The 20,565-nt window shown below is 38.9% G+C and overlaps 1 protein-coding gene across 2 annotated transcripts in view; it reads right to left on the bottom strand.

The window, feature by feature from the left end:
• Positions 1–20,565, bottom strand: part of PRMT8 (protein arginine methyltransferase 8) — a 57,329-nt gene that overhangs the window by 14,703 nt on the left and 22,061 nt on the right. For both annotated transcript variants that reach the window (XM_040055406.2, XM_040055405.1), the window contains 3 exons: positions 11,035–11,220; positions 7,675–7,830; positions 2,715–2,778 (listed from right to left, as the gene is read on the bottom strand). In XM_040055406.2, coding sequence (XP_039911340.1) covers positions 2,715–2,778; positions 7,675–7,830; positions 11,035–11,220 — 406 coding nt within the window. The remainder of the gene's footprint in view (positions 1–2,714; positions 2,779–7,674; positions 7,831–11,034; positions 11,221–20,565) is intronic.

Raw genomic sequence — 20,565 nt, 5'->3', positions numbered from 1 at the left:
CAAGTAAGACAAAGAATCCACTTAGAAGCCTTTAAACTTCCCTGCAGGACACACTAATGTCTAAATGGTGGGCTACACTTAGTTCAGTTTAGGACCACTACACAAGTCACCAATCATTCCTGCTTTTTAAAAAAATATTTCCTATTTACAAATGTATTTTCAGCTTGTGCTAAATAATTTTCAGTGTGTGTTTCTCTGTTTGTTGCAGTGGATAAAGTCTCATGGTTATGGATTCCTCCTTGACAAGGACTTGAAATTTAGGAATAAGGTGAATATTCTACTTTTCATTACTAATTGATAAAATTACTCCACTACTCTTAATTAATGGCAATTTTTGATGATAACAGTTTTTATTGGTGAAATGTTCAACACTCAGTTTCAGAAAAATGAAGGTAATTTAATTTAATCTAATTTCTCTAGAACTAGGTCAGCTGGCTGAGTGTGGAAGTGTGGGTTGAATGATTTTTAGAACTCAGCCCAGGGAAAAGGAGGTTTTGTCTTTCCCAAATACATGCAGTAATAGTATTACTCTAACTAGACGTGGCCACTTTATTTGCATAGCAAATTTTTAATCCAGACTGGCCCCCTAAGTAATTTGGAACACTCTAACTTAGACGGTTACCACAAAGTATAAAATGATAAGAGCAACGTGACTGGAAAAGAGCTTAGTTCTCTTCTCTTTGCCATTATTTAAACACATTTCTTTCACAGTTAGTAATACAACAGTTCATCTGTTGTTGTACTGAAGATTCTTCATGTCTATAAGCTCCAGCCATGAGTTCTCTTTAGTTCTCTTTTCTCCCAAGGACTTTCACTGCCCCAATTCTTTTGGAGTGAATTTTGACACTGTTGACAGCTGCCAGGGTGACACACCTGAAGCCCCCTGTTTACACCCAGAACAGCCACAGTGTAAGCAGCAGCAGCAGCAGCACTGGTTCCTCCCACCTCCCTTCACTTCATAAAGCATCATGTGGGAACAGACTACTATCCCCAGATGTATTGCATGTATCTGTTCTGGAAACAGTGGGTTTTCTCTTGGTTCAGCCCCTTTTGCTGACTCTGCGTCTCTCTAAACATTTTTGGGGGAAAAAGGAAAATTTCTATGAGCAACAAGAACCTTCGGCTCAGTACCTGGCTGCATTAAAATAAAAGTGAATGTGGGTCAGTGTAGAGTGTGAAAGTGTAAATGTTGGATCAGGTGTGCAGTTTGCAGACCAAACTGCAGTCAAGCAGAGCGCTGAACTTGTCCTGCCAAGTCTCCTCCCACAGGGAGGGACTCTGCTTCTACCGCCACAGTTTCCCAGTGACTTTCTCCTTGTAGAAACAGGAGGAAAAAGCAGAGATAAATACCTTCTGCACTCTCTGGAGCACACTGGAACCTTCTCATTTATTCTGGCAGTGGTCCATTCACACACAATTCCTGCTGCTGGAAATCCAAACACAAATTGATTCGCGGTGTGCTATTTGTGTCTCTAGCGGATGAAAGCCATTCTGGGAACATATGGCCTCTGCATCCAAGGTTCAGGACAACCAAGATGCCACCCCTCACTGCTTTAGTGCCTTATCCCTACTCAGTACTCTTTTCCCTACTGTGGAGAAGAGTATTTTCTGGTCCTTTACTTTCTTTTCCTGAACTGAGAGCTGCATACGCTGGCTGGCCTCTTGTATCCCATGTCACTGCTGTTTCGCACCATAACACTTGAATGCCCGTCATGTACAATAAATACTCCTCTCAGAGAGCTCGGGGTTAGTCAGAAATTGCCAGAGACAGCAATAAAAATTAGAACAGATCTGAACCAGAACAGAAACCCATTCCTGCACATGTGCGGGCAGAGCATCAGAACAGACAGAGCTAAAAGTGGGGGCACTTGGTACAGCCCGGCCATGACCTGCTCTGCAGCAAAGGCAAGCTCTGCACAAAAAAACCTCACTTTTAAACAGGAGCTGTCTCACGGCCTCAGTTAAAAAAAGACAAATTTTTTTAGGCTGTTACAAAGATGTCTTGTGTGCTGTGATTTGGAGAAGGACTGAAGGCATGAAATAGAACTTGTTGGGGATTACTTTGTGCTAAGGGTTTTCTGTAGCTTGGGGTTACTTCTAGGTTTTTTTTTTTGTTGTTGTTGTTGTTTTTTCCTTTTTATTTCAATTTAGAGTTTCTACATACTTGGAAATTTCATCAGCTTTCTTTTCAAGCAAAAAAGAAATTTTATATTACATTTTTATTTTCTGATTCAAACATTTTTGATTGTGTGAGGGTGTGTTTTGATAAGGATTTAGAAAAAGTATTTTCTTAAAGTGGGGAGTCAGAAAACTTACTGAAATTTTTTTGATTTAAACCTTATTTCAATTTGAATGTCAGTATGTGTTTGTATTTCTATTCTGTTTAAGAGGAAAGGTGGAATTGAAATGGCAGAATTAATTTGATAAATTCAGTTCTAATATAGGGTCTTCCTTCTGCTTTGCTAAACCAAACTTCCTGTTGATAAATTCTATTTATTTCTTTTGTCTCTGATAAATACAGAAGTAATAGTAATTCCTGAGAGGAATTTTTGTAAAGCTTAGAATGAAGTGTTTTGTTTTGTGTTTACATAAGTAAATTCTGCAAAACTACAATTTACGTATAAAACACACAACATAAATTAATCAGAAAAAGCAAAACTGTTATCTTCTCTTTTTCCTGGAAAAAAAAAAAAAATAGTATGTGTATGTCTTACTGTTGTCCAAGTGGTTGGCCTTGATAATTTTTTCTGAGTAGTCAGATATACTTGAGCATTCAATCTAGGAAAAAAAGAAAAAACGAAAAGCAAGATAAAGAGCAGTTTATCTGTTAGAGAGCTCAGCCATGTGAATGAAAACAATATCTACTGAAGACAGCAAAGACTCTACAAAACATATAACCATTGATAAAGAGTAAATCAAACCTGTGGGGAGGATCATAATTAATGATACTGTAATATTTAAACTGCAGTCTGCGTCTGAGTTAAACTGGCTCCTGTAGAAAAGATTGCTTTTAAAATTGTTGAAATGTGAAAAAAGGGAGGTCCTACATACAAAATGTACATAATTTATTAATTATATTTAATTTATTCATTCTACTTTAGAATATTGCCTCCCCCCCACAAAAATTTCCTGAATGGAATGAATTAGGATGACGCTACATTTCCGTATGTATTTTAAAACAAAATACATTCAAACTTTGTGAATAATATTAAAATTCAAATATGCAAATACTGGTCTATGCAAAGAAGCAATTGTTTTCTATGTGAAAAATCTATATTCTTTAGAAAAACTGCTATTCCAAAAGAATGCAGGCATTTAACACATAAGAAATGACTGAAATTTTCTATTAACAAGAACAGCCAGATCTGCATGGCTTTTTCTCTGACCAGTTCTGTGCGTTTTCTAGGAAAATAATTCCAGAGTTCTTCCTAGTTTTGGATTTGCCCTTACACTTGGTAAAATACGTGTACTAGCACAAAAGCATGTTTGCAATTACCTTTAATATCTTTTAGAGAAAAACTACATTCCATGAATCTCTCTGGGTTTTGTGCCCCTTGAAAATCATGAAAGCCGAACTTGCTTGTAGTCATTGAATCAGTTCCTAATTTACCTCTTCCAAATTTGGCATTAAAAGGATGATACTACTTTGCATAATCCTTGTCTCTCTAATTCCCCTATGGGAATGTCAGATAGAACTATATTATCTCTAATGAAGTGGTTTCTATATCCAGTGAATCCCGTTTAATCTCTAAAAGCTAAATTGTGCTTGACCTCTGTGATAGCACTCACAGATGGCAGGACAGCAGCTTCAAGGACACACAAATCCTTTATTGTTTTTATATTGTGCATGGAACAAACATAATAGCACTCATAATATCAATCCCAGTCCCCATGGGAACACACTGATTCTGCTTAGCTTGCCTGTGGATGTAAACCATTCCTAAAATGTCTGGCTCAACGGCCTGAACATAAACCAAAACTGGCTTGTGGAAAGAAACACCTGAGTGCTAGTCCAGAGAGTCCAAAGAAGAAATTCTTTGGGGTGAGGGCTGTCCTTTTGCTCCATCCAGGTTCTTCCTTTACTGTAAACTTCCATATCTATAGTTACTGCCATTATACTCATTTTTCCTGTCTTTATTCACATCTGTCTGGTATTTTCAATCCCAATGCCCATTTTGGATGGTTTTCAAATAAAGAAGGCACACGTAGGTGTTTGCTTTCCAAACTTTCTAAAGAGCAAGGTGAAAAGAAATAAAAAGTTCTCTCTCTCATGAATGACAACGAGTTTCCAAAAATCTGCTTCAGACACAAAGAAGCAAAAGAATAAAAAACCCCAACACTTAAATGTTTAATGAAGGAATACATATTTCAGAAAATAAACTTGCTTTAGGGTGGCTAAAGCTGTTCATCTGCATTTTGACTTGGACTTTATACTGTACTTGAATTTTATTTTAAAAAGCAACACATTTCAGAAAAAAAAGACAACTGAATTCTGTAGGTGAAGAAATAGAGGAAAAATCAGTGTTGTCAGGTTTTTTTCTCAGTTTTCTTTCAAGTCAGCTATCTGCTCAAATCTGTCCTATTTAGCAAAGCACTTAGATTTTGTGAAAAGTGCATGTTCCAATAAAATAAGTCTGTACCTGAGTTTATAATCACAGAATCTTCAAAGGATTACCCTAATTCAAGTGCAGAATCCTGTTCTTGGCCATGCTGAAAATCACAGTATTACCATAGGCCCACTCCTCAAGTATACCAGCTGTACAAAGCAGTTTCTTGTCATCTGCAAACTTGCTGAGCATGAAGTCAATCCCACTATCTATTGTCCTTAATGAAGATATTAAATAGGAGTGGGCCCAGCATGCACCCTTGAATTGCTGCAGCTGTATCTGGTTGTGTTTACGTATATTCACCTCTGCTTTCATTTTACTTCTGTCTTCAATCTACTGCTGCAAATGTCTCCTCTTTTACTGTGGTCTCTTCCTGAAACAGTCACAAGATTCCCAGATTTCCCCTGGGCTGTGTCCTCATCACCACCTTTTTATACAAAGCAGCTGACATCTAACATCAGCCTTCATTTTCTGTGTCTGCTTAACTCCCTCTTCCCGGCACTGTCTTGTTGAAAATACCATGGAATTCAGATAGTTCTACTGCAGTGACTGTCCTGAATTTTGTATGACTAAATGCAGCAGATGAACCAAGGCTTCAAGGGACATTTAATGTATTTTTATGCATTTTTGTGTCCCTCACTGACCCCTCCCAAGCACCGACATCTATGTGCCAATTCTATTTCTACTTTTCTTACAACAGCTCCCCCGTTAGATGAACATCACTGCATGGCACATTGGTACCCTCCCACAAGGAGCATGGCTCAGAGCAGGTGAAAAAAGAAGAGAAAATGAGGGGGCTGCTTCTGTTCTGTTCAGGTTGTAGAAGAGATCCGCCCCCAATCCAACAGCAATCTAAAAGTATCCCAAAGGGGCATGCAAAGAAAGTAAACTCTTTTTTTGCAATGCACAGGGACAAGACAAAAATCAGTAATCATGAGCTGTGGCAAGGGAAATTCCTGCTGATTGTAGGCCTGGAATAGGTGCTGAGAGAGTATTTAGAGTCTCTACACTTGGAGATCTTCCAAATTGGACTGGACATGTCCTTGGCCAGCTTGATACAGCTTTAAGTTAATGATTCTATGATTTACATCTCTTGAAGACCCAGAGATAATTCTAGCAGTTGGCTTAAGCAATGGCAAGGAATAAGTTCCAACAGTGAATAAGAAGGGATACGAAGATCCAGACAGAGTAGTGGATGAATTTGAACCCAAAGAGGGAAAGCGTCAATAACAGGAGAATGATTTCTGCAGTGGAAAAACCAACACTCTGCATTTGTCAACAGTTCCCACATCATGCTATTTGAAAAATCTACAACATTTCACTCTAGAGAAGAAACTGGAACATCTCAGCTCTATATAATAGCCCGTGGAAAATGTTTGCTTTTTAAATGGAACACTCAGAGTTTCCCATGACAAATATGACCATAAATTCTCGATTTGACTATAAGATTGCCACTGCTAGATCTCTGAAATGGCTGCTTGTCCAACACAAATCCATCCTGCAGCTTACTGTGTACAGGGTTCATGGTGAGACAGCTCATCTGATGAGAAGGTTGAAATTCTTTGGCTGTAGCAGAAGAGTTTCACACCTAAGGGAGTTCCTCTGAGAGCTAAGTTCCATGGATAGCACGCCCACCAGCTTCAGCAATGAATAGTCCCTGTGTGAGCTGGCACTAGTGTGCCACTGAGCTTTATAAAGGCCTTTATAAAGGCCTGAACTCTAAAGAAGTCCAAAGGGAAAAAAAAAAAAAAAAAAAAAGGCAAAAAATTCCTGAACACATAAAACCCCACGACAACAACAAACATGTGGAAAAGTATTTACTTTTCTTTTACTTGGTGGATTTTCTGCCAGTGAGCTGGCTCACTGTAGAATCAGATAAGCACCAGTGCCAGCACAAGGGAGGGAGGAAGACCATATGGCCAGGGATCTGAGAGATAGGAAGGTGGGAGCACAGCATCATCATTTTGTATATGCTTATACTTCTGGAGCACTGCAACATCTTTGCATGAGACCTGCATTTCTGCATCACAGAAAGCTGCAGGTTTATCCTCCCTGAGGCTTTGAGATAATAAATCATATTAATAAGTAGTACTTGGTTTACAAGCAAAATGCATTCTAGCTGCCAGTCTTGGGCTTAATCTCCAAAACTTTTTCCAGCACCTTTTGATTTCAGGTGTTTATAGCTTCATGCCCTAGTCTGATATTCAAAGGAGATACTCAGAAGTAACACTGGGTTTTGAAAATATAAGCCTGAGAATTGAAATGGCATTTCCTGTGTCATTATCAGTTATAAAGACACACAGTTTGGGTACTTAGTGACATCAGTATCTTCAGATGCACCGATGTACCCAATAAAGTTTTAGTAAAAAAAATTGTTGAAGTACACTGAGAAATAGGATCTATTTCCCCTCTTCTTATGTTGCATTGTGTCTTCAAGGCAAACAGAAGTCCAAAGCAAAAGGAAACTGCATTTGTCATTTTAGAGTCAGTACAGATAAGTTTGAATATACTTAGTAAGCAAATCTATGCTCTCTGTAATGACTTCTCTGCAAAGAACAGCACATTCATGCTCCTAAAGTTCAATGTATTTAAGGTAATAATTTCCTTCTGCCTCTGAAAAGTGTTATTGTTGGCACAGAAAACATGCACATGCTTTCTTGCACAATTTGCTGAGTTGTAATATGCAGGGAAAAGTGTATTAAGGAAATTTGTTTCCAAGACTACAAATTTGCAGACCTTGAAAATTTAAAAAGCAAGATAGTTCCCTTTACCCCTCTGAGTAGGAGTGAGTCTCTTCAACATTTTTTTTCAGCCAAGAAGAAATGTGAATATGTACCAGATCACCAATGGTTCCACATATGAAAAGACATTTATGTCCCAATTTGGAAAAGGCACAGTAGTGCAAGTCATAGAACACAACAGAACTTCACTGAAGTCACTATAAACCAAGGCATAGATGAGCTTGGAGAATAGAATTTCAAACCAAGTAAGGAAAGGTAAATCACAAAGCCAAATTCTCAGGCAAAATGCACAAACAAATTCAAAATGTGAGAGAAAGTCTTCTTACCCCGTATACCTTCTTGGCTCCTGCCTTTGCAGCAAACATGGAGAGGATTCCCGTACCACTTCCAACATCAAGGACAATCTTATCTTTAAAAACATGTTTATTGTGATACATTGAGTTTCTATAAGTTAATGTGCGCACTTCATCTTTTAACATTTCCTGTGATGAAAATAAAAGCATTGTGTCACTATTTGAAATGCTTATATTGATTTCACACTGCTGCTGAATGCATTCTCTTGCTGTCATTTAAGCATTATTAATACACACCATGAAGGGTTTCTCAAGTACTTTGGGGTGCAGACATGAAAGCAACTGTAAAACACCAGCTACTTAGAGCTGAATTATTAAGAAGCAGCATGATGTCCCTTGTATGATTTTATTCGGCTATTACTTCACTGTTACAACCAACAACCAGAATGCAATCTAACCACAGCACTGCTTTGGGAATAGACAGAAGCCATACAGAAATATAAACATTCCTTTCCTCCTAAATCATGCACAACCCAGAGCCTCAGTGCAGAGACCTTCTGAGGTTCCTCTTTGAACAGAAAAGAAATTGTTCCATAAGCTATTATATGTCAGCAGGCTTGACAGCCTTGCCCAGTGTGAGCAGAAGTCCATAGCAGAGCTTAGAAATTCTGTATTGTAAGGTTCTCCCTCACTGCTTTTCTCATTTATCTGATCAGTTTTCAGAAGATATTCATGTATCATCTAGACTAATATCCCACTAGTTGGAATTGTCATTGTTAGGTGCTGATTTTTGATGCACTGATAGCAGCAGTACGTTCATTTAACTCCATCAACACCTTGCTTTCTCTAGTACATCTGTCAATCAAACTGTATCAATAAAGAGGACCCAGCTCTAGACCCAGATGCCATTTTCAAGAGAAGTGTAAACCATTCAACACAGACTTTAGTTTCCTGAAAATTCTTCTGTTATATCTAGAAGGCTGAAGGTTTGCTTATACTACTGTCTAATTTCACAGTTTAAGCAAGTAGACAAATGAGTTTTTCAATTTCAGGATGAAAAGGATCCGTTCACTGCCCAGCAGTCTGAGGCAATCATGAACTGGATTGTTACAGGTCTTAGCTGCTTACTTACCTGTCTTGGCAGGACACTATGTGTGCTCAGTAACTGCAGGTGAAAAAAGGCTACTTTTATCATAAAGCATGGTTTGGTATCAGGCAAAGAGCAGTCCATCAGCCCTGGAAGGATGTGAGTACACCCTCATGGAAACGCTTTCCACACATATTAAGAACAAAAAGGTGACTGGGAGTGTTCAGCATGGATTTGGAGATAGATGAGTGAGCACTTGGTATCTTTCTGTGGTGAAATAATGGGCTTTGTGGATGAGGGAAGAGGCATGGATGTTTGTTATCTTGATTTTTTGCAAAATTTTCAACATTTTTCCCGTAACATCCTCATTGAAAAATGGATGAACTATGGACTTCATAAATGGTCAATGCAGTGGGCTGAGAACTGACTGGACTGCTGCTTTGAAAATGTTGTAATGAGCAGCACAAAGTCCATCTGGAGGACAGTCACTAGTGATGTCTCCCCAGGAGTCAATACTGATGCCTTTTGGCCTGTTTTTTCAGGTGAATTCCATCTCTTCCCAGCAGAACTCCATCCTCCAAGAGGGTCCCATAGATATAAAACCCAAAAACTTGTTATCGACACCAGCTGCACAAGCAATTGTGGACTTGTGATAACACTTCTCCTCAAGTCCTCGTTTGTGCTGTTAGAATTGAGGCAAAAATCCACCTTGTACACCTTGCTGTTGGTCATCATCCCAAGAGCTTCTCAGTGACACTTGATATGCTCCAGGTCTCACTGGTCCTCATGTAGAAGAACAGCAGGCTTTAAGGGCTGGTCTAAGGGATGGACAAATGTCAGCAGCCTCTCCACAATGTCCCAGATCCAAATGCCTTGGCAGACAATCTTTTTAGCAGATGGGGGCCTCTGTACTCTGCAGGTGAGAGCCTTTGGCAGATACCATTTGTCACTTGCTCCCAGTGCTTCTGCCTGGCTCAGAGCCAACTGGTTCTGGATGTTTGTTGGAAAGATCAACCTGTCCCTCAGCTGCAATTAAGACACTGATCCTATTCTGTAGCCAGAGACCTGCAAGGGATCAAGAGCCTCCCTCCTGTTCCCAGAAGTCACAAGTTTCCAGCCTTCACCATCAGGGGAGTTCCCACTTCCAAACCTGGTAAATACAGACTCTGACTGCCTCTTCTTTCAGTTCAATTGGGGTTTTAGGCTCTTGTACCATCACACTCTCAGAGAAGATCCAGTCAGTCTCTTCCTCATGCCCCTGATGCTTCAAAATCTGCCAGCCTCCTCTAGCAGCTCCTTTACTTGTTGACACACATCTTTTACCAGTGCACACCTCCTGCAGGCAAGGAGGAAATCTCCAACTTCCCAGCCTCAGCAAGAAGCTCTCTGCACTGCCTGAGACCTACAGGGCTGTATCCTTCCATCAGGAGTTACATTTGATTTAAGGTTTCTGATGTGTCTTCAAAATTTCTCCCAGGTCTCCTTCTCACTCAAATGTTTATCTTCTTCCATTCTTGGACTGAATTTCTGAATGCTACACTGGCAAGATATTATTGGCAGATAGAAATCTTTTATGTTCACACCCCCAAACAATTACTAGAGTAATGGAAATAGATATTGTTTGTTATGCTATTTTTGTGAGGAGTGCACTGAGTCATTTCACATTTGCTTTTTTGCATCCTGCTCTTAAGGATCTCATCCCCTTGTGTCACAAAAATATCAGCAGGGCAAGGTATGAGTGACTTCTTTAGAAACCGTCTGCAGTCAATGATTTGATAGTAAATGGTCCATCAAGTATTTCAAATTCTTTCCAGGAGTGTATTTAATGGAGGCGATTGGGCTTAATGTTCCCATCAATGCAGCCTGTGCCTTCAGGTAACATGCCAGGAGTCAAGAAGCTGTTTGGCTTCTCATGTCAGCTGACTGGCTGTTCTGCTGATACCTGTGCTCAAACATGCAAGAGAACAAAATCCCCAGCTTAGCAATAAGGGAGTGCCCGTGGTTGTGGCTGGGCTGGTTTGCAGCCCTCATAAATGCACTCCACTGATACACTTTTGAAATCCATCACTGCACACACAGCTACAATAAGAATCTAAGCGTGACAGAGGTTTTGAATACAAGTCTCTACAGAAGTGGGTGATATCTATGGCACTTAACCAAACTACACAACTGTCTGAGGAAAGGCAGAGGAATATAATCATGGGCAAGTGGGATACAGGTAAGTAAGTAAAAAATAAAAGAAAAAATAATAATTAGGATTATATTGTTAGTTGTTTAACAATTGCTGAAACAAAAATAAAGATTACCTCATGAATTCCAAAGTGAGCATAGGAATCAAAGTAATAATCCCTGGATGTCATCTCTTCTGGATTGATGAGCTTTGCCATCTTGCCTCGGCCCGGGCAGCTTGGTTGCAATGGAGCATGTATGACAGATTGCACTGGCTTTGGAACAACAGTAGGCTGTGGAGGCTGGGATGGAATGGTGCAAACCTAGGAGAACATGGAATATTGTTAAGAGGCATCATTAAAAGAAAATATTTCTCTATGTCTAGTGTAGTGATGTTATTGTTAGTGGTATTATTGCAACTATCTAGTAGATAACAAGTCCAAAGACACCGGGTGTGCCACAAATGAAATTTAGGCTGCCTTCTGTTCCTGGATCTTTAACTTATTTGATGTCTTGGAAAATTTCCTTAATGGATTTTTCCTTAATGTTTCTCTGCAGACACCTAAATTAGTGCAGAATAATGACAAATTATTGGTGTTGGCTGAAACAGGTTACTGCAAACATTGACACAAAGCAGTAAAGAGCTGCTTTTTCTCCATTAGTATCCTATTCTGTCAAACTGCCTCAGCTTTGTGAGAGGCAGGTTGCAATAAATAAATAGCTCCCCCACAAAGAAGAGCTCATAAAAAATGGATTCCAGACACAGTGCTGCCAACAAGGGCAGGATTCACGATCGATTCTTACTAATCAGGTAAGGTACCTGTCTATATGGATGAGCTAGGTCTGAGAAGGCTCACAATATCTGAAAGTCCCTGACGCTACCTGAAAATCTCTCATCATGCCCAGAAAGCCCTGTAGGGAGCAGTGTGGCACGTGTGGTCCCTTAATGTAGTTTCCTGTTTTTGGGAGATGCAGGAGTTACGCAGTTCCAACACACCATGGCCCCCAGCACCTAAGTTTTTATTGTGTATTGCATCTCCAACAGCAACATTCCAATGGACACAGAGTTCTCACACCCCCTTGGTCCAGATTTGATACCTGTAGCACGTAAGACAGAAGATAGAATGTTTTTCAAATATGAGGTAAAAGAGACCCTGGTCTGGCCCATTTGTGTATCTACATTTTGAATCTTTAATATGGTGCAAAACACTGAAAAATGAGAAAGACTGAGCAATATGCTACAATTGCACCTATGCACTAAGTCACCTGCAAATTATGGCTCAAGAACTTCATATATGAAGGTCAATCCTACTTTAAAGATATCATATCCTCTTGTACTTTTTCTTTTTCCTTTTTTAAGACTCAGTTGTTTCCCAGTGGGGACCAGATTTGCCTGAGCCTCTCCTCGCTACTTTCATAAAGTTCATGCTGTCTTCTCTAGATTGGTACTGTGAGGTATCAATTCTTTGTACTGTCTCTGAATAGCATCAATTAGCCTAGTTCACTTTGCTTCAATTAAAAAAAAAAAAAAAAAAAAAAAAAAAAAAAAAAAAAAAAGAGCCCCCACATTTTCTACCCTTGTTCATTTGAAGATTTATGTGTGTCATCTTTCTATGGTTCCTTTGGTCCATCTGTTAAACAAGTAAATACCAGTGGTTTCTGTTCCTTTAACACTTTTCATCCCCAAAGATACAGAAGTGCTTTATTTATAAGTCTTTTCTATTTCTTACATTTTTTAATTTATCAGCTCACCCTGTTCACCTCACCTAGTTCACCTCCCACACAGAATACACTTGCTCCCAATTGGTGTTTGTATTTCTGTCTGGTCTAGTTTCAAAAATGTTCATCTGCAGTAATTTCTCTTAAGAAATTGCTTCATTGCCTGTTCATTGGAAGCAGTAAGACGGATAACTCATTCTGTCAAAGTGTTACTCTTTATACTCAGCTCTTTCAAATATAATCCTGCTACTTTTAATTACATACTTGAGGTTATATATTAACTTTTTTCTCCATTGACATGCGCTCTATGTAATTTTTGCAGTTACCTTTCTTGGCAGTCCTTTCTGTATTTGTCTGCTGGATTACAAAGGCTTATGCTGTAGGTGTTTGAAATTCTGTTTTATTATAATATTAAATCTGTAAGGTCTTACACTTTCCTCCTAAATCTCACCCTGTGCATCCTTTTACAAGCAAAATGCATACATTTATATAAATTACAAAATAAAACCATCGCTGAATTCTGTTCCTGTCTTAGGTAAGAATGTCTCCAGACACACAACAGTTCATCACAGGCAATTGCTCAAAAGATGTGTAACGGAGGGAAGTTAAATCAGTTTTTGTAAATGAAACAAGGGGGCTTCTAGCATTTTTGTTGCTGTCAAACTACGGATTTAAATGTGGTCTGCTGTACAACAGAGAGCATGTGCTACAGGAAAAGATGCTGGTCTTGAAGGAAAATCTCCTATCTGGATCTCAGGCAGTATCAGTTCTGTTCATGGTTGCATGGAAGGGTCTAGACAGGATTATGAGAGCTAGGTTATTCTGACTAAAGATACAGAATGAAATTAAGCCTAATAACTCAGGCTAGGAAAGTTGTCTGAATGAATTTCTTTCCTGTAAAAGAATTAACATTGCTATTTCCTAGTCTACAGCTGAATTCTGCTATGGCCAAGGGGTGGCAAGAAAATTTTATTAAGCTACTGAGGCAGTATTGCACCTTTGGACTTGCAGTACTTTTCCGATTTATACAAACTACCTGAAGACTTACTGCTCTCAACTGCGCCTCTACATCTCTGCTAGGAAGAACATATCCCACCCAGTAAAAGAAGTAGAAGCCCATTAGTTCTGCTTCTCAGGTGCCTTAGTTTGTAGCCAAGCAGCCTGTGGTAAAATGCATTGATGGTGGTTGGGTGACAACATTTGGCTCTGAATGCCAATAGGTCACGCACTGTCTATCCTGTGCTGTGGGTACCACAGCCTCATGCAGCAGGGGCAGGAGAAAACTGAATAGGGGTGGTGGTGATCTCAGCCAGCAGCACTCTGCCACAGGGACCTTCAACCAGCTGCTTTATTTCTGTTGTAAGTGTACTAACTCAATGCAGACCTTCTGGATTCAAATGGTGTAAATTTTGCAGCATCTGTAATACCTCCCACGGAAATTTCTGCATGTAGCACTGTACGTAATTCTGGAATTCCAAAACAACATCACAATTATAAGAATAATTTTGTGAGTGGGGCTCAGGAAATCCCTCTGTCAATAACTTGCCATAGTTACATATTGTTAACTCTGTGAACAATTTCACTTTAGAGTGACTTATGCCCTACGACAACAAATATCTGGGGAAAATGTAAACAGAGTGGACAACTACAAAATAAAGAATTGCAATGAAAGCTATTATTTGTATCAGAAACAATAAAGTCTTCAGGTGTACAGCTCTGAGACTGTAAACTAGAAACAACTATGCTTTTAGGAATATGGTATAATTGCATAAAGAGAAAGCATGCTTTTAAGACAAAAGCTCTCAAGGAAAGACAACTTCCTGTATTCTCTCCAGAACTGAAAAGAACCCTTGATATGATTTGCAAGCTTAGCACATATATATAGCCTACATGAGGAACAACTCATCTTTTGAATAACACCTGGAAAGGCAAAGCTTCTGGCCTGGGGGCAAACCTCACATCAATGTAAAGGATCTAAAAAACTGTCTCTGCTGAACCCATGTATGGATTCTGGCCAGCTGCACACAATTCCAGAACACTCACGTGCTGCTAATACAGATGAAATCTGAAAGAATGGAAGCAGCTGCTTCAGAATTCATTCTTCACTCTGCTAAACACACAGCCCTCTATTTTTCCATCTCCCATTTGGTACTGAAGGTGGAGGTGAAGGGTCTGAAGGATCTGAGAAGCAGTGACTGAAGTTCTACTTTTGTGTACCATTTCAACATTCAAATCAAACTAAATTAGGGAAATATTTTCCTACTTTTAAAAATCAAATAAAATTCATTTCCTCTTTCTTTGTGGACAGGATTGGTACACTGCAGGTGATCAAATGTGCTAGCACGGGACTGGTGTCCTTAAAAGCTTTGAATTCTTGCAAAAGACAAGATTCGTAAACCTCATTCTTTCTCAAAATCCCACAACTCAACATCCTGATGCAGGTTTCTAAAACATATATAGGCACCTCCGTGACACCTCTGTGTGACTCTGAGATATATAGAATTGCCCATGTGCATCAATAGGTACTGCTGAAGCTGTTTAAAAACTGAACCTAATCCAACATGGACCGACAAGGCTGTCTGGGTATGCAACTCCCAAAATACAAAAGAGAACTGAGTATTCAAAAATTATGAGCTATTTTTGAAAATTTGAGCCTTTTAGATACATCCATCTGTCTAGAGAGAGACAAGATGGTGAAATATGCACAATTCATTTTAGGGAGGTTTGTGACAAAAGCTGTGGTGTGTAGAGTAAAAATAAACTTGAATTTCAATTTTCTTTTCTTGATATTACTATGGAGACACCAGGAGGGAGGTTAAAAATCCAATCCTTGCAAAACTGTTGTTCAAACTCCAGTGTTTTATTCTTGACGAATTCTTAGTTATTTATGGCATTTTTATGACATTGAAGCAGTTAACTGTACCTTCTGCTGGGAAGTGCTTAACTTTTCCTTAAGAAACTAATTAAGAATGGAACTACAGTTTTAAATTATTCAATTTCAGCATCATCTTCCTTTTAAACAAGAGGTTTTATCATATCTAAATGTCGATTTTACTTATTTTTTGAGCCAGATATCTGGCATCTTTCTATGCCAGAACTACCAGAATAGAAGGCTCCTAACAGCATTTTCATTGGTCTGAATTTAATAATCAAGACCTCTAGAGTGCAAGAGATTATCAACTGATATGCAGTCACCATAGAGATTCCAACAATACAGCTTCTTCTTGCTGCAGATATAAAAGCACAGCCAAATATAAGAGGTATTTGCTATCCTCCTGCCAAAAATCAGTCTTCAACAAAAACCTCTTGGCAGTCATCATGTAGGTTAAAAACTCCTTTGACTGCTTTATCTTGTACTGTTTTGAAGTCTTTGTCCAAGGCTTATCTTAAGTGATCTTTGGCTAGGGCAAAGAATCTAATCCATTATCAGAGAAGTTTTGACCTGATTTTCTGAGGAAATGAAGCTCCTACAGTATCTTGCCTATGGCTCCCATTAATAACTTTTGAGCTTGTCCAAGCCAGTCTGATTTGACAGAAGTGTGGGAATATCAAATACAATTATTTTTTGGTACATTTCTTGAAAACCAGAAATTAGGTAGAAGCATAAGTGATTGGATGATCTACTAAAACTGAAGCAGGTCGATTTCAGTTGTCACGCTTTCTACCTGCTCTGGGTTTATTAAACCACCTGGCTGGTGTTACATGAGCAATGTGTAGCCTCCAGATGTGTGATCAGTAATGAAGGTGTATAAAGAAGACCAGGCACTGCTCAGAATTAAATTAAGAGCTGTGGGCATAAAGAGCATGTACTTGCAGGAAACCAGGCTCCTCTTTGTTGGCTCCTCTACACATGGGAAAACCTTTCCAGGCTAAGGACGGGAAGTTCACAAGGAATGCAAAATGGCAGGAAATCAAGGAGTTCCAGCATTCAACAGATATAGCAGTTTGTGAACAAGGACATACATACATACATATATGTAAATATAAATATAAATATATATATATATATATATATATATGCGCCTGTATTCTGTATTAGGTACATGCTTTCAGGAACTAGGACCTTTGAAGAATAGTAAAGAACATTTACTTAGTGGGAGCTTTAAAAAATCAGTATGAAATTGTCAATTCTTCAGCAGCTATAAATCTACTTTCTGCTTGATGAAAATCACACTCAATCTGTTTTAAGTTGCACATAACTATGAGTTCAATGTAAATGCAAATCTGTCTAAACTTTAAAACGGAATCTGGTCAGACAGGCTCTGTAAGAAAACTGTGTGAGAGAACTGATTCTTAAAATTGCTTGCTTTGAGACTACCCTTTGTTCAACCACTTCAAAGTGAGGCGTTGCTCTGATCTTTCTACATGGATTGTTTGAAAGGTGAGGTCAACCTGTCATAGACAAACCAGTCTATTTGTTATCAGTGGGAAATTCACTGTCCTTTATACAAACAAGCATAGCTTAGAGTGTATTACAACTGTGACATCATACCCCTGAGTAATGGTGAGAGGAAAAATATTGTGAAAACAATGATGCTTTAGAATAAAGCCTCTGTCCAGAACAACTGAGACTGATCAGTTATACAAGGAACTAGATTATACCTTAGATGTCCAAATCCTCAAAAAGTCAAAGGAAAAGGTGCAAGCTGGTGATCAGTATGATAAAGGTGTATTCAGCATACTTAGGCTGCAGCAGAAATAACACCAAGTAGAAAGAAGAATGTAAAGATCACAACTTTTGCAAAGTTGCTACTTACTGTGCAGAAGTTTAATTGAAATTTAGATATGTAAGTGCAAGAAAGGTGCCATGATACCTTTATGGATCTGACCCAGGGTACTTCATACTATTAAGATTTTTAATGGAGGCTGTCTGTTGGGTAAAAGCCAGAATTTTCTTAGTAACAGGTCACAAAATAAGCTTTTGAATTTCCAGTTTCTGTTATTCCTGGGTATGCAGGATTAATTCTTCTCCCTAATAGAGGTTAAGCACTGAAACAAATGCTTACAGTGTCTGTGGGGTCTCCAACTGTGTAGATTGCAAAACTCATCTGAAGAATATCCCTTACCAGCTTTTAAAGCTATCCTTTATCTGAGCAGGGTGCTGGACTGGATGGCCTCCAGGGCTCCTTTCCACACATATTATTCTATGATATTAAGACACAGACAGTTATATTTGCACTGTGCAAGTGATATAGGTGGCGAGGTTTACAAACTTGAGCCTAGTGCAAATTATGAGGTAGGTTATAAATTCTGGTTGATAGATTTGTGCACACAATAAGAACAGAACCTGCTTTCGTAAGATTAAAGAATGCACACTATAAGAAGATGAGGACGTCACTCAGGAATGAAAACCTTCTAAAGCTACATGTGACGGAACAGAACTGAGATTACAGGAACTGAGTTGAAAAAATTTAAGGACAGGAATGATATGAAGTATTTGTATTATTTATAAATGTGTGAGCCGTTCCAGACCATTCTGTGTGCCAGTGCATGTAATTAAAATGCTTTTCATCCAATCTGCTCTCATGACTGCTTAGTGCATGGTGCCATTGGGGGAAAAAAATATTTAATTGACCTTGTGTTACTTTTCATAAAGATGGACATTTTGCAATGCATGTAGAGTAGAATGTCCCATGCAGGCCATGAATAATCCTAGTTCAGCACAGAACAAAAGGAAAATATGGGGGAAATGTATTAGTATTACCTGAAATTTGTTCTTTGCAAAGCATTATCTTAAAAGTTCTGAGAGGCATCTTTCTTTAGGAGAAGGTTGTATTTTGATTATTTTTGGCATTTGGTAGATCTAATGCCTATTATTATTTTAGATTTATTATCGTAGCAACACCTTTGTTCGCTAGATCCCTGCTACAAGGAACAGCTGGAGAAATGCTTTGTGTTTTCACCTGTCCTCTGTGGTGTTGAGCAGATGGTCTGTCAGTAGACTCTGTTGACCATCTGTTTGTTTGGAGCCCCTTGAGCCTCATTAGGAGTGAGGTAAGTTGCACAGTGAGGACGTTCTCAAGCACTGGCTGAAGTCTCAAACTCGCTTCTATCACAGCCAGGGTTTCACAGCTTCAGCTCAGCGGGGGAGAGTGTTTTAGAAGATTTGTCCTCTGGTGGATAATACCAAAAACGAACTACAGTTGGCAGATGGCTAAATTCATTCTTCTTTTCATAGGGTAGAGACTAATCTAACTGCTATCAATAATCTGGAAATGGATCTCCATGTATAACCATGCTGTTCCCTCCACATACGCAGCATATGGATTTGCTGTAGTTTAATGGTCTCTGCCACGTATGTCAAGAATCTGAAAGCTGAAGAATTAAATAAAGGAGAACTACAGATAAATAAAGAAAGCTGTGATGATCTGTGGCTAGATGTCCTGCAGTTTTCTTTCCATTTTTCGCTATAATCAGGAATAGAAGAGGTGGATATATTCAAGCATTCACTTTATTTTGACACAAGATTCATACCCAGAAGTAAATATGGCAGGCTGAGAAATACAGACTAGGCCACCAGGGCCCGGTGTTTCTGAGAGACATTCCAGACTTCTCAGCTTTTTCCTGACTCAGTACCATGTATCAGGGCTCCCAGGAAGCGCATGCTTTCTGATGGAGCTCTTCTGAATATAGTGCCTTGCTAAGATGTATGAGCTTTTGGTTGCTTTATGCTACAGCAGCCTTTCTCTTGTTCCAGAATCCAGTTTGAAAAGTTTACTCTGGTGTGTGAACCACAGAGCAGCACATCAGCAGCTTCACAAAGCCAGTGTCTCTTGCAGGTTGAAGCTTCTGGACTCACATAGATTTACCGCTATGTCTGACACGGTAACAATGCAAGTCCCTGCTTTCTGCTTCCTGACTCTTTTCAAGGATTCATGAAAGGCAAATAAAACCAAAAGATGAGGAAAAAAGAAATTCCTACCTTCCTACCTTCCTGTTAATTTAATTCTCTCCTTTTCTGACTAAAGAAGATGAGTAATTTAATTTAATTTCATTCTTTATTCACTTCATAGAAGCTAACTTGGTAGTGAAAAACAGGAAGGTGCCTTAATGTGTGATCCCCAGCCCATCGATGTTGACTGTGTGAAATTCCAATACCATCATAGGAATTTAAAATTGAGAACTGAGGTCAATTGCGAGAGCTACGATTGTTATTGACAACCATATGCTACATAATTGGTATCACTTCTATCAAAATTTGAAGAGCACCTAACACCTAAAATAGCCAGTAAAGGCCAGGGAGTGCTTAAATTGACTAATGGCCATGGAATACTTTTCATCTTCCGTTCAATTTTCCAGAAGAAACAAGCAGTAGGTATAAACTCTGTTGGATGTTCTGCTGCAACAGATTTTCTTTCTGAGATGTCTGGGTTTTGTGAGTTTAGACAAATCTCTTGCCTTTAAAGTGTTACATCCAAAACTACCTAGAACAAAAGAAATCAAGATGCACAGATATAAGAAGGGGAAACAGCCTGTTGTTCTGACAGAGCTATTAGAGGCTTATTTTTTGTGGTTGTTCAGAGGGAAGGGTTGAGGTATGACTGTCTATTGTTGAAACTGGAAAGAGGAAAAGCTGATAACAGTATTTTCCATTTGAATTAGGCTACAGCCTCTGGGAAATAAAGAGCTTTTCAAAGTTTAGTGTCATTTTATTTCTGATTTGCCTTTCAGGGAGTTACACAAGGGAAAGAAATATCTCTGCATTAATAAAAAGCATCAGGCCTTCCAGATGATTTTAAAATATCTGTCCCAAATGAAACAAATCTAAAAATAAACCATATCAGTTTCATTCCTGAGCATTCATTGCAGTCACCTCTATATTTGGTAGTGATAACTGTTAATGTTATATGCTTACTAATTACACTGATACTCATATTTAATGTCCCACCTGGCCTGACTGGGCAAGCACTCCTATGCCATCAACAAGTAGCGCAGAGCTATGGGGTGTT

Source organism: Hirundo rustica, chromosome 2 (genome assembly GCF_015227805.2).
Source record: "Hirundo rustica isolate bHirRus1 chromosome 2, bHirRus1.pri.v3, whole genome shotgun sequence".
In the NCBI taxonomy this organism is placed as follows: domain Eukaryota; kingdom Metazoa; phylum Chordata; class Aves; order Passeriformes; family Hirundinidae; genus Hirundo; species Hirundo rustica.
The sequence above is the reverse complement of the archived record's forward strand: the minus strand, read 5'-3'. Positions and strand labels throughout refer to the sequence as shown.